General features: G+C 43.8%; 1 protein-coding gene across 1 annotated transcript; it reads right to left on the bottom strand.

The window, feature by feature from the left end:
* Nucleotides 1–5,152: 5,152 nt before the first annotated feature.
* On the bottom strand, nucleotides 5,153–12,326 carry LOC110491290 (CDGSH iron-sulfur domain-containing protein 1). Its single transcript, XM_021564640.2, has 3 exons — nucleotides 12,096–12,326; nucleotides 8,765–8,967; nucleotides 5,153–7,005 (listed from the first exon to the last, which is right to left on the bottom strand). The coding sequence occupies exons 1-3, from the start codon at nucleotides 12,124–12,126 to the stop codon at nucleotides 6,916–6,918; spliced, it is 324 nt and encodes a 107-aa protein (XP_021420315.1). The 5' UTR covers nucleotides 12,127–12,326; the 3' UTR covers nucleotides 5,153–6,915.
* Between the last annotated feature and the right edge of the window lie 2,789 nt (nucleotides 12,327–15,115).

The following is a 15,115-nucleotide window of genomic DNA, read 5'->3' as shown; positions in this document are numbered from 1 at the left end:
CACCATTGTTGATGAGTTAATTGTGCCAAAGTCCTGCCCTACCTTCTTCGAACAACAGGCCAACTGTCGTCAACTTGAAAGACTTGTTTTTTTTTTTCAATTTCATGGGTTGTTTCTGAGGGAGGGGAAGGCTTGCAGCAACTAGATTGTCACACGGTGGTCATGCTGGTTGAGAGGGATACTCCCTCTTAAAACTACATGTTGTTGTAGCCTACTACTGTATTCCTATTTCCCAACCCCTGACTGAACTGGCTACTGGAGGGCTGCTGGTGTCAGGTTATTGCCACCATCCACTACCGTTGTGCTCTTGAGCAAGGCACTTAACCCCAAAAATAGCTCTCCATTCAGCGGCTGACCTTGTTGCTCACAACATAGAAGACACATTTTCGAAGGCAGAAAAAACACATTTCTGTTCTAACCAAGTGTCTGTGGTACTGGGTGGTGGCTGTGACCCTGGGTGGTGTCTGTGCTACTGGGTGGTGTCTGTGACTGTGGGTGTTGTCTGTGGTACTGGTTGGTGTCTGTGACCGTGGGTAGTGTCAATTTCATGGGTTGTTTCTGAGGGAGGGGAAGGCTTGCAGCAACTAGATTGTCACACGGTGGTCATGCTGGTTGAGAGGGATACTCCCTCTTAAAACTACATGTTGTTGTAGCCTACTACTGTATTCCTATTTCCCAACCCCTGACTGAACTGGCTACTGGAGGGCTGCTGGTGTCAGGTTATTGCCACCATCCACTACCGTTGTGCTCTTGAGCAAGGCACTTAACCCCAAAAATAGCTCTCCATTCAGCGGCTGACCTTGTTGCTCACAACATAGAAGACACATTTTCGAAGGCAGAAAAAACACATTTCTGTTCTAACCAAGTGTCTGTGGTACTGGGTGGTGGCTGTGACCCTGGGTGGTGTCTGTGCTACTGGGTGGTGTCTGTGACTGTGGGTGTTGTCTGTAGTACTGGTTGGTGTCTGTGACCGTGGGTAGTGTCTGTGACCCTGGGTGGTGTATGTGAGTGACCCTGGGTGGTGTCTGTGACCCTGGGTGGTGTCTGTGACCCTGGGTGGTGTCTGTGGTACTGGGTGGTGTCTATGACCCTGGGTGGTGTCTGTGACCCTGGGTGGTGTCTGTGGTACTGGTTGGTGTCTGTGGTACTGGGTGGTGTCTATGACCCTGGGTGGTGAAGTGGCACTGGGTGGTGTCTGTGGTACTGGTTGGTGTCTGTGGTACTGGTTGGTGTCTGTGGTACTGGGTGGTGTGTGTGGTACTGGGTGGTGTCTGTGGTACTGGGTGGTGTCTATGACACTGGGTGGTGTCTGTGGTACTGGGTGGTGTCTGTGGTACTGAGTGGTGTCTGTGGTACTGGGTGGTGTCTGTGGTACTGGGTGGTGTCTATGCCCCTGGGTGGTGTCTATGACCCTGGGTGGTGTATGTGGTACTGGGTGGTGTCTGTGACCGTGGGTGTTGTATGTGGTACTGGGTGGTGTCTGTGGTACTGGTTGGTGTCTGTGGTACTGGTTGGTGTCTGTGGTACTGGGTGGTGTATGTGGTACTGGGTGGTGTCTGTGGTACTGGTTGGTGTCTGTGGTACTGGGTGGTGTCTGTGGTACTGGGTGGTGTCTGTGACCGTGGGTGTTGTATGTGGTACTGGGTGGTGTCTGTGGTACTGGGTGGTGTCTATGCCCCTGGGTGGTGTCTATGACCCTGGGTGGTGTCTGTGGTACTGGGTGGTGTCTGTGACCGTGGGTGTTGTATGTGGTACTGGGTGGCTGCTGAAAAATTGGGGAATGCAAAATAAATAGTCTACTTCAAATCTTCATATGTTTATTTCGTAAATTATGTTAATTATGTTGTGGTGCTCACAATGTGGCCTTCAAACTGATTTCCCAAGCCTTATATGACCCCCCCCACCCCACCCCCCACCCCCACGTTTCTTCTACCTGTAGATGTGTGCCAAGTGGCCCCCAATTAACTTGTGTAATGTGTATGATTCAGCGACCTTCAACCTGGGTAATATAGCAAGAAAAGCATAGCGGCTAGCAAGTCGGCCCATTAACTAGTATTGACCCTGAAACTACATGCCTTAGTAATCACTCGCCACTATCATCCTGGTTATCATCCTGGTTATCATCCTGGCTATCATCCTGGCTATCGTCCTGGTTATCATCCTGGCTATCATCCTGGCTATCATCCTGGTTATCATCCTGGCTATCGTCCTGGTTATCGTCCTGGTTATCATCTATGCTTTTGAAGCATGTGAGCCAACGTCAACGGAGTTGTTGCATAGGTTGAAGAGGGTTGTCTCCCTGTTTCAGAAAGATGGTATAAAAGACAAGAGCACACATTCTCATCCTTCAGTAGACTCATCATTCATTCTCATCCTTCAGTAGACTCATCATTCATTCTCCTCCTTCAGTAGACTCATCATTCATTCTCCTCCTTCAGTAGACTCATCATTCATTCTCCTCCTTCAGTAGACTCATCATTCATTCTCCTCCTTCAGTAGACTCATCATTCATTCTCCTCCTTCAGTAGATTCATCATTCATTCTCATCCTTCAGTAGACTAATCATTCATTCTACTAACGCTATAGCTCAGGAACAGAACTAGTGGTGAGTACCAATCAACTTTATCGTTGTTCATGATATAAATATTATTTATGCCCTGTTTGTTCTTAAGTACAGATGCAGATATACTGGTATGTTTGATTAAAGTATTAAATCCTCCAAATGACAAATTGATTTCCTTACCCTGTAAGTAGTCTATGAACAGCCTCCCGGGTGGCGCAGTGGTTAAGGGATATTATATTTATCATTGTGATACCATTAAAACACAATAATATGCCCCACCAACATTAGATAACTATCCAAAAAAACACTCAAATGACTGAAATAAGTTAATTGAATCATAGCAGAAATAACAGTAGGGTTGTCCTAGACTAAACAAATTATTGGCCAACCGAAAGTAGTCTTGTTCTTTCGACCAATCGAAACGTGTATTTTTCCATATGTAACCTTTCTTTTAAGAAAATCAACTATATATGCATTGAGCTTGTGTGATGCTTTAAGCTCACTGTTTGATGAAATAAGACACACATTAGTTAAGACGGAGCCAGAGATCTAGTTAGGCAGAAGAAGAAAAAGCGTAATCTGTCTAGGCGATCTCCGCCCGCTTCCACTGGCTTTCTCACATTCTGACATTACTCTCCTAAAGTTGCAGGTAATAGATTAAAGTGTGCAAAAAAAAAAAAAAAAAAAAACGCTTTTTGGCCAAAAAACAATTTCTCAAGCAAAAATGTTGCTAAGATTGTCTAGGAGTGGTCGGAGTGGAGAGGGGAAAACTTGAAAACTAGCTGTTATTGCCAGAGAGGTTTAGAACTCTCTTTCTTATTGGTCTATTAACCAATTTACAGCATGGGTTGGTGATGTCACCATGGAAAGCCGAAACTCCCGGCCACGTGAACCTGTTGTTTAGAAGTTCCTGTGTAGATTGAACTTTCAACCAGCAACTATAAGGAAACATCAAATCAAATCAAATGTATTTATATAGCCCTTCGTACATCAGCTGATATCTCAAAGTGCTGTACAGAAACCCAGCCTAAAACCCCAAACAGCAAGCAATGCAGGTGTAGAAGCACAGTGGCTAGGAAAAACTCCCTAGAAAAGGCCAAAACCTAGGAAGAAACCTAGAGAGGAACCAGGCTATGTGGGGTGGCCAGTCCTCTTCTGGCTGTGCCGGGTGGAGATTATAACAGAACATGGCCAAGATGTACGTTGTCACACTTTTACAGTGTAGTTTCATCAGCTGTCGTACGATATGATATAAACACAGGAAAAATGTAATGTTTACTGCACTGGGTCTTTAAGGAGACTGCGCCTAAAAATAAGATGGGCAATGTCATTATCATTTAGATGTCATTTTCTTTACTGATTGTTTGGTTATGACTGGAGGCTTATTGAAGTGGAGACACACACTCTGATGACCTAAAATGATCAATCTCATGTTGGTCTTTCAGTCAGGCCAACTCAAGCTGTACTGTGCAGTAGGCTAACAGTAAACCTACTACTGAAAAAATAGATAAATTACCCTGTCAACTGAGTCAGAAATTAATAGGTTTCTGACACCCCCCCCCCCCCCCCCTTAAATCACATCAGCAGACCACATTTGAGGTCTGGGCAAAAAAAATCTAAGGCATTTTGATTTTTGAGTGTAGTTACCCTTTAATTCAAGTTTCAAGTTGTACTAGTCATATGTACGGGATATGCATGGTATACATTGTCCAGCGAAATGCTTACTTGCAGGTTCCTTGTCGACAACGCAACGACGTTGTGACTTTTGGCTAATTAATATTCAAGATCATTTACTAGAATAATTCATTGATCTGATTTAGGTAGCCTAATGGTTAGAGCTTTGGGCCAGTAACCGAAAGGTTGCTAGATCGAATCCCCGAGCTGACAAGGTAAAAAAAAAATCTGTCGTTCCCCGGTAGGCGGTCATTGTAAATAAGAATGTGTTCTTAACTGGACTTGCCTAGTTAAATAAAAGGTTAAATAAAATGTAAAAATATTTGGTTATCTTAAATTATTATCTAAGAGGGGCACCATTAAGGGTTGGATATAGAGACCCTTGAATTAATTCCATCTGTAGTTATCATTAACCATTAATTATATTTAAACTTGCACCAACTGTAAAAAAATAATGAAAAATTAAATAAAAGACAGTGTTCAGATTTACCCATGCAATGCCATGCCCACAATCGCACACACACAGAAATAGACACATTTAAAAGTGAATCAATAAGTTTCAAATCATAGGTCAAAAGAAATTGTTGCCGTCCTTGGTTTTGAAACTGGTCGTCAGGGCAAGACTCCACTTTCACATCTATTTCCATTGTAATGACTGTAGGCTACCAAGGCATACCTAATAAAGTGTAGCTCATTTGAACGAATTTGATCCAGGACTGCATCACCTATGCCTACACATCAGCCAGAGACGAAGTTCTGAATGAGCACACCTTTCGAGGAGAGGAAATATGCTTTATATTCCTTCTATTAAATCCCTTTCATTGATTTTTAATTGGTAAGGTTCAATCTAATACATTACTTTGGGTGTGAACTGGCTCACAGCATTTGGAAATAACACACGGTCTAGCACTAGAGGAACATCGATATGTTTTTTTTTTATTATTGATAAATAAGTGATGGATTTGGATGGAATGACATATTGTGGAAATCAGAGGTCACACAGACAGTAGACACTACCTACACATTCTTAGCCCCCCCCCCCCTCCCCAGGGGTACACATTTACTTTTTTGCCCTGGCAATACACAGCTTATACAAATAATCTAAGCTTGATTGTTAAATTCATTATTTGATTCAGCTGTGCAATGCTAGGGCAAAAAAACAAAATGTGCACTCCTTGGGTGTGAACGAATAAGCTGCTTGGCAGAAGTGCTGCATGAAAAGTTCAGATCCAGCTACTAAAACGGGTTTAGTACAGGGCTGTGATCCATAGGGTAAACCGTAGCAAAACCTTTTTAAAAAAAACAAAAAAAACAAGTATTTATCATGTTCGAGTCGGCTACCTCCTCGTTTCACTACATTCCACAAATGTTTCTTGCCTACTGAACACAACCCAGGAATCCACTTGGTATGTAGTATAGAACAAGGTTAGACTTGTTGCTTCCCCGTTAACAAACTTAGGGCAACGAAGCAATCCTTCCCGACGATTCATCTCCAACTAAGAAACCTGCAGAACCTTTATCTCCCAAAAAATCCATTGAAAATTGACACCATTTACACAATTTGATTTCACAAGTTGAATCAAAAACGATCAAATCAAATGTCACCGTTTCCTTGACAACGCTTCAGTAGAACCAGACGTTTTTCATAACCACATGACCTGACCATGGAAAAACTCTGGGCCCTAGTTATGGTTTTATGGACTATAACTGTGTAAAGTACCTAGTCATGGCTTCCAATAAAAAGGTCCAGAGATATCCCTGATCAGGTCCCGTGGTCAGGAAAAACTCCCCGAGTATCAACCATAGAGAATGATAGAGGACTCTGGTATCCCAAAAGCCTGTTTTAGCATGGGCAGCGCCATTGAGGATTTTCACCATTTTGAAGTAGTCGACTTCCTATGGGATAAAGGAAGGATCACATAATTCCATCCAAGTCATGAGGAAGAGTCAGCCAATGAATTATACTCAGGAGTAAACACTCCATCACTGCAGATGGCAGTACAATCACCAACCTGGGTTTAAACAACACACTCCAGATGGGAGTATACACCCTTTCAGTTTGTTTACCAACTCATAGAAGTAGTAGAAGACGAAAATTAACTACTTCAAAATGGAGATGGCCTCAATGGCGCTGCCCGTGTGTTCACAGACACCATACTGGGACCATATACAACGTTGTGATGTCTTTACATCTCTATGGTATCAAAACAAAAAACAAAAAAAATTGGAGGGCAGACATTGATCAAACATACAAGCAAGTCTTTTGCATTCTGAAAATCACTTAACGTACAGAGACCAAAGCTCAATTAAATAAATACAACCAGCCTTGCACTTTATTTTACAGTACTTCCACCGCCCCCTGTTTCCTCGATAATCACACTGAAATTATCTACCATCATTCTAGATATTATTACAACTAATTTCAACAATATGTTATAACCGTTTGGTCCTGTGATAAGTGTTGCTTCGATCAATCAATAAATTACAACCAAAAAAAAGTGATTATTTGCTTATTAACACAGAGTGTTACCGTCCAATTTTGGAGTAAATACCAGGTGTACACGTGTCGAGTCAACCTCTACCATCCTTTCTGTAGTGAAGAGCACTTGTTGGCGTCCGTATGTTAGCAGCGGCAGTCATGGGAATCAAAATGGATGGATGGATGGATGATTGATTGTTCAGGCCTCCTTTCTCTTCATGATGAGGGGACCGACGTTATCCCCCGTCTCCTCGTTATGTTTAGCATGAGCGCCGTCGCAGTAGGGAAACTAGGGCCAGAAAAGTTGTTAGAATGCAGTAAATACATCTTAAAATGCCAAGTAATAACATTGCCTTAATAGCCTCCAGTCTGTTTCAGTTGGCTGATTCCTCACAACCACATCTTTCCATGCCGTGTCTATGTATTTCTAGGGGTTGAGACAGGACTCATGTATAGGAGCCAAGTCTCAATACTTCTCTCTGATTCATTTCCATCAAACGGAAATCATACAAAGAGTATCAGATCGACGGCGAGGATCAGATCGACGGCGAGGATCAGATCGACGGCGAGGATCAGATCGACAGCGAGTATCAGAGTATCAGATCGACAGCGAGTATCAGATCGACAGCGAGTATCAGAGTATCAGATCGACAGCGAGTATCAGAGTATCAGATCGACAGCGAGTATCAGATCGACAGCGAGTATCAGAGTATCAGATCGACAGCGAGTATCAGAGTATCAGATCGACAGCGAGTATCAGAGTATCAGATCGACAACGAGTATCAGATCGACAGCAAGTATCAGATCGACAGCGAGTATCAGAGTATCAGATCGACAGCAAGTATCAGAGTATCAGATCGACAACGAGTATCAGATCGACAGCAAGTATCAGATCGACAGCGAGTATCAGAGTATCAGATCGACAGCAAGTATCAGATCGACAGCGAATATCAGAGTATCAGATCAACAGCGAGTATCAGAGTATCAGATCGACAGCGAGTATCAGAGTATCAGATCAACAGCGAGTATCAGAGTATCAGATCGACAGCGAGTATCAGATCGACAGCGAGTATCAGAGTATCAGATCGACAGCGAGTATCAGAGTATCAGATCGACAGCAAGTATCAGAGTATCAGATCGACAGTGAGTATCAGATCGACAGCGAGTATCAGATCGACAGCGAGTATCAGAGTATCAGATCGACAACGAGTATCAGAGTATCAGATCGACAACGAGTATCAGATCGACAGCAAGTATCAGATCGACAGCAAGTATCAGAGTATCAGATCGACAGCAAGTATCAGATCGACAGCGAGTATCAGAGTATCAGATCGACAGCAAGTATCAGATCGACAGCGAGTATCAGAGTATCAAATCGACAGCAAGTATCAGATCGACAGTGAGTATCAGAGTATCAGATCGACAACGAGTATCAGAGTATCAGATCGACAGCAAGTATCAGATCGACAGCGAGTATCAGAGTATCAAATCGACAGCAAGTATCAGATCGACAGTGAGTATCAGAGTATCAGATCGACAGTGAGTATCAGAGTATCAGATCAACAGCGAGTATCAGAGTATCAGATCGACAGCGAGTATCAGAGTATCAGATCAACAGCGAGTATCAGAGTATCAGATCGACAGCGAGTATCAGAGTATCAGATCGACAACGAGTATCAGATCGACAGCAAGTATCAGATCGACAGCGAGTATCAGAGTATCAGATCGACAGCAAGTATCAGAGTATCAGATCGACAGCGAGTATCAGAGTATCAGATCGACAACGAGTATCAGAGTATCAGATCGACAGCAAGTATCAGATTGACAGCGAGTATCAGATCGACAGCAAGTATCAGATCGACAGCGAGTATCAGAGTATCAGATCGACAGCGAGTATCAGAGTATCAGATCAACAGCGAGTATCAGAGTATCAGATCGACAGCGAGTATCAGATCGACAGCGAGTATCAGAGTATCAGATCGACAGTGAGTATCAGAGTATCAGATCGACAGCAAGTATCAGAGTATCAGATCGACAGCGAGCACTACCTTCTTGGACCTCCAACACCTGCAGTATACTGCCTTGTCCCCGAGTTCTTCGATGTCAAAAGCATGCACCACTTTGGGGTCGTCTTTCTGCAGGTCCAGGTTGACCTTGGGCTTGACCCCTGACCCCTTGGAGAGGTACTGGAAGAGGAGGATGCCCGCAGCTGTAGCTCCTGCAGTCACGCCGATGGCTGCCACCAATTCAGCTGTAAAACAAAAAACAGACACTTAAGACAGGCTGCTTTGCGTGATGTTTTGGTGTCTCTACCTTCGTGCCCTTTGTGCTGTTGTCTGTGGCCAATAATGTTTGTACCCTGTTTTGTGTTGCTACCATGTTGTTCTGCTGCCATGTTGTGTTACTACCGTGTTGTTGTCATGTGTTGCTGCCATGCTGTATTGTTGTCTTAGGTCTCTATTTTTGTAGTGTTGTCTCTCTTGTCGTGATGTGTGTTTTGTCCTATATTTTTATTTTTGATCCCAGCCCCCGTCCTGCAGGAGACCTTTTGGTTGGCTGTCATTATAAATAATACATTTGTTCTTAACCGACTTGCCTAGTTAAATAAATGTAAAAAAAATTAAAAAAAATAAAAAAAATAATACTTGATCCAGTATCTAGTTCAGGTAGGGCTCCAACCTCTAAAGAATCCATACCTTGCAGTTGTCACATTTTGTTGCTTTAACGTTGATACATTTAATGGAATGGGATGGTGGCTGCTTGCCAGAAGATACCCACCCTTCCGTTACGCTTGTTTACACTGAGATGCACGGGAGGTCCGAACGCAATCATTAGGACACCGTGGAGCCGGTGCGAGATAGGGGGTCAAAAAAAAAACTCAATGCAGGGATGGGACATGCCATTGTACTCCACATTTTATCTTTATCCACACTGATACATCGAGAAGATTGAAATACTGCTCGTTTTCCTGGAAAACTGCCCTTTTCATCCTCATGCTAGTTACCAGTTGCCACCGCAGCCATTTTGGAATGTCAGGGTCAGCCAATCAGCTCCTTTGTTCAACACATTGTGCCATTCCATAATGGTTGCTGTGGCTACTGGTATTTATATTTTATTACCCATTTTTCTTCCCAATTTCGTGACATCCAATTGGTAGTTACAGTCTTGTCCCATTGCTGCAACTACAGTACAGACTCGGGAGAGGCGAATGTCGAGAGACCTGTGTCCTCGGAAACACGACCCTACCTCGCCGCACTGCTTCTTGACACACTGCTCGCTTAACTCGGAAGCCAGCTGCTAGAGCTTGATGTGACAAGGACATCCCGGGCCGGTCAAACCCTCCCCTAACCCGGACGACGCTGGGCCAATTGTGCGCCGCCTCATGGGTCTCCCGGTCACGACACAGGCTGGGATCAAACCCGGGTCTGTAGTGACGCCTCAAGCACCGCGGTGCAGTGTCTTAGACCGCTGCGCCACTCGGGAGGCAGGCTCCTGGTATTATTGACAGTAGTATTTCAATCTGAAGGAGGTATGGTTTGAAGTGACTGAAATGCACCTGAAAGGTATTGGGAAGTTCAGAAGATGATGTGGTAAGATCTTCTGTGTAGAAGATATATTTCCCCCCAGTCTGATTTATTGCCTGGTCTTGTCGACTCAGTTCTAATGGGTTGTCGGCATAGTAGAGTGTGTACGTATGTGTTCCTGAGAGTCTTACCTTTCAGTAAAGGGGTCATAATATTTTGTAGCATAAACCATTCAAAAGAGACACATTTGTTGGAAGAAAACCGCTCTGTTTATTACAACCGCATATAGAAGCTACAGGATACCGGCATAAGCCCGGTTCTATGAACCGTGCACACATTTTCTCTCGCGACCATATTTCAAATCAAGTCATGACCCCTAGCTTGGGAATCCCTGCCTTACAGAGAAATACTTTTCTCGGCCTCATTTATGAACCCTTTTTCTATAACGTTATCGAGCCAAATTAAGAAGGAATGTCGACGTGACCTGTAGCGACATAATGCTAAATGTTAAATGTTGCAGGAGAAAAAGATCATTCGCCACATCATTTTCCATCAATGGATGTCGATTTAACTGTCATCATTTTTGCGCATAACTATAAATACATCCGACAGGAGAGTTTTAGTGATGAGTTTGTGTCTCTCAGGATAGAGGATCTCGCCTACAATAGTATTGGCAAGATGTTAACTAAACTGAAAAATGTATCAAATTGACAGACTAATTTATTCAACCTGAATAGCAAGGCGATTTCAAGGTAGGAAGTGCTTGTATTGCCTAATAGCCTATAAATGAATGCTGGAATAGGCTACTGATGATGGGGACTTAATTTCAAATCACTGAATGAATCAAATATGAATCATATGAATATGAGCTGAATAAACTTGTCAACAACAACCAGTGTTTGGCTTTTTACTTTAGCCTGACTTGTTTCTGTCAATCTAATGCAACCATTCAAACAGCTGTTCGGCAAATTGCAATAGAGGCGAGCTGTGACCATGATCACAATTGATAATTTCCAAATTAATTAACTAAACTTGGGCATTAATAATCGCATAATAACAGAAGGCTACAGCAGCAATAAGCAATAAACTGAAGTTATAGGCTATTTATTAAATCCTTTGCCAGCTCCAGGTAGGATACACAAGTGCCAAAAATTGATTTGCAATGAATGACTCTGGTGATTTCGCCATTAAAAAATATTTATTTGATAAAATGCAGGCTATAGTAGCCTAGAATGGCATCGAAATTAATGTGATGGCCAGATGCAAATGTATCAATGCCCCTATTTAATGTCCGTTTCATTGTGAACTTTTCTCCATAATAGAAGCACAAGACGGAGTTTCATAACTTCCACTTCAAATATCCAATCGCGCAGCTCTCGATAATTAACAACAGAGCAAAACCCTTAATAACTCGCTTGATACGGTTTCCCATAAACAAAGTCGAAATAAAATGATTTAGTTAAAACCACCTCTTCCGAGCGAGTTCACCTAAAGTCAATTTAATAAACAGTTTTCCCAGGTCGTTTTGTCGCAGTTATTTCTTGACACGCATCATAATAATTTATTTTATGGGAAAAGGGTTTTGTGAACTCTTTAGTAACTGCCTGGCTGAGCAAAAAAAACAGGAGGCAACAAGTCAAGGTCGCAGTCTTACGAAATGACAGGCATGCAAACTATTATGCCATCGTACTAAACCTTTACAGATTACATTAACCAATGTCATAAACTAGCTCCATTTTTTTTCCGGAAAATATTGCTAAATAACAACAGTTTTCGTAGCTAAGTACGTAAAGTTAGCTAGCTATAGCTGTCAAACTAGCTTCAACTTGTTTGCTAGTTAGCATGGAATATTTACCTTTTGACAGGGAAACGTTGTTGGAACTCATGGTTTGTAATACGATTGATCCAAGGCAGTTTTGTGGAGAAGGTGTAGCAAACTATCGGTATGGCTCAAATCCTGCGTAGTAACTGGCACATATTTTAGATTAATTAGAAAATGTGAACACGCAGCTAACTATATTAGCGTTATGGCAGCAGCATTAGTGTCCCAGCAGCAACATTAAGATTACCGGATTTCCGATTTTGCCTTCAAAATAAAAGTCTGTGGTAAAACGCTATGCGTATATGAGACGAAATCAATCATTTTTACAGCTTTGCAGAGTGCATAATGTCAAAATAATGTCACAAAATTATAACTACATCAGGGGAAGAATCTAAGTTAAAGAAAATTGCTACTTTATACAAAATAGATAAGGTGGAGCACATTGAGAAATGGTGCTTAAAGTAAATTTATGTAAAAAACAAAAACAATATTCTACAAACCCTATTGATCTAGTGCTAGAGCAAGCACCTGGATGATCATCGAGACTCTTGGAAGAAGGTTCTATGGGAAGATGATTCAAAAGTATAACTTTTTGGATGACATGTGTCCCATTAATGGCGAAAACCAAACACTGCATTCCAGAGTAAGAACCTCATACCAACGGTGAAGCATGGTGGTGGTAGTGTGATGGTTTGTGGATGCTTTGCTGCATCAGGACCTGGACAACTTGCCTTAATAGAAGGAACCATGAATTCTGCTCTGTATCAGAATTCTACAGGAGAATGTCAGGCCATCCATCAGGGAGCTGAAGCTGTAGTGCAGCTTGGTCATGCAGCAAGACAATGATCCAAACACACAATCAAGACTACATGAACATTTTTAAAAAGCAACACATGAAGTTTTGGAATAGCCTAGTAAAATTCCAGACCTAATCCCAGAAGAATTCAGAAACGAGTAGTTCATTATATGTTTCCTATAATCACACAAAAAATAATGTTATCGTATTCACAGGAGGCACGACACACCTATTTGTGTACACCGAGTCACAATCCATATTTTCAGTTTGCATTTGGTAAACTGGGACACCATTATTATAGTCCTAATTGTATTCCAATGGCAATTCAATACACTTTTGTGTGATTAGGAAACATCTGAGGATTTCAGAAATGCATCATGTGTTGGGCCATCATGTGTTGGGCTAGTATGTGTGTTGGGCCATCATGTGTTGGGCTAGTATGTGTGTTGGGCCATCATGTGTTGGGCCATCATGTTTTGGGCTAGTATGTTGGATAGATGTCACTCAGAAGACAGAAATGCACTAGTAACAGTACTACAAGAACCAAGAGCCCTGCGTAAACTATTCAGAAATAAACCCACCAGGATTAAGCTGTCCCAGTTTGTGATGTCCCACTCTTTCTGAATTCACTTGTACAAAACCGTGAAACTAGATTTCCCCAAAATAAACACACTTCTCGAACAATACAAAACAAAAATGTAGAAATACTGAAGCAAGAAACAATATATTTTTTGATACTCTGAGAAATGTGATTATGCTTATAGGTTGCAACCAACCCCTATTATCTCCACAAATGTTTTCCCATCTGAACAAACCCCCCTCTCCCTGACAGCATCAATAATCACAAACCCCCCCTCTCCCTGACAGCATCAAGAATCACAAACCCCCCCTCTCCCTGACAGCATCAAGAATCACAAACCCCCCCTTTCCCTGACAGCATCAATAATCACAAAACCCCCCTCTCCCTGAAAGCATCAAGAATCACAAACCCCCCCTCTCCCTGACAGCATCAAGAATCACAAACCCCCCCTCTCCCTGACAGCATCAAGAATCACAAAACCCCCCTCTCCCTGAAAGCATCAAGAATCACAAACCCCCCCTCTCCCTGACAGCATCAAGAATCACAAACCCCCCCTCTCCCTGACAGCATCAAGAATCACAAACCCCCCCTCCCTGACAGCATCAAGAATCACAAACCCCCCCTCCCTGACAGCATCAAGAATCACAAACCCCCCCTTTCCCTGACAGCATCAATAATCACACCCCCCCCTCCCTGACAGCATCAAGAATCACAAACCCCCCCCTCTCCCTGACAGCATCAATAATCACAAAACCCCCTCTCCCTGACAGCATCAAGAATCACAACCCCCCCCTCCCTGACAGCATCAAGAATCACAACCCCCCCCCTCCCTGACAGCATCAAGAATCACAACCCCCCCCCTCTCCCTGACAGCATCAAGAATCACAACCCCCCCTCTCCCTGACAGCATCAAGAATCCCAACCCCCCCCTCCCTGACAGCATCAAGAATCACAACCCCCCCCTCCCTGACAGCATCAAGAATCACAACCCCCCCCCCTCCCTGACAGCATCAAGAATCACAAACCCCCCCCCCTCTCCCTGACAGCATCAAGAATCACAACCCCCCCCCCCCCCCCTGACAGCATCAAGAATCACAACCCCCCCTCTCCCTGACAGCATCAAGAATCACAACCCCCCCCCCCCCCCCTGACAGCATCAAGAATCACAACCCCCCCTCTCCCTGACAGCATCAAGAATCACAACCCCCCCCCCCCCCCCTGACAGCATCAAGAATCACAACCCCCCCCCCCTCCCCCTGACAGCATCAAGAATCACAACCCCCCCCCCCCCCCTGACAGCATCAAGAATCACAACCCCCCCCCCCCCCTGACAGCATCAAGAATCACAAACCCCCCCCCCTCTCCCTGACAGCATCAAGAATCACAACCCCCCCCCCCCCCCTGACAGCATCAAGAATCACAACCCCCCCCCCCCCCTGACAGCATCAAGAATCACAACCCCCCCCCCCCCCCCTGACAGCATCAAGAATCACAAACCCCCCCCCCTCTCCCTGACAGCATCAAGAATCACAACCCCCCCCCCCCCCCCCTGACAGCATCAAGAATCACAACCCCCCCCCCCCCCCTGACAGCATCAAGAATCACAAACCCCCCCCCCTCTCCCTGACAGCATCAAGAATCACAACCCCCCCCCCCCCCCCCCTGACAGCATCAAGA

This window comes from Oncorhynchus mykiss, chromosome 16 (genome assembly GCF_013265735.2).
Source record: "Oncorhynchus mykiss isolate Arlee chromosome 16, USDA_OmykA_1.1, whole genome shotgun sequence".
In the NCBI taxonomy this organism is placed as follows: domain Eukaryota; kingdom Metazoa; phylum Chordata; class Actinopteri; order Salmoniformes; family Salmonidae; genus Oncorhynchus; species Oncorhynchus mykiss.
Note: the sequence above shows the minus strand (reverse complement) of the source record. Positions and strands in the feature narration are given on the sequence as shown.

Bases quoted from the DNA above. Each gene is read 5' to 3' on its own strand.
- LOC110491290 (XM_021564640.2), bottom strand. From the start codon at position 12,126: ATGAGTTCCAACAACGTTTCCCTGTCAAAAG. The intron at 8,968-12,095 runs GTAAATATTCCA...TTTGTTTTACAG, and splicing joins CAACGTTTCCCTGTCAAAAG to CTGAATTGGTGGCAGCCATC. The intron at 7,006-8,764 runs GTAGTGCTCGCT...TTCTGGCCCTAG, and splicing joins GGTGTTGGAGGTCCAAGAAG to TTTCCCTACTGCGACGGCGC.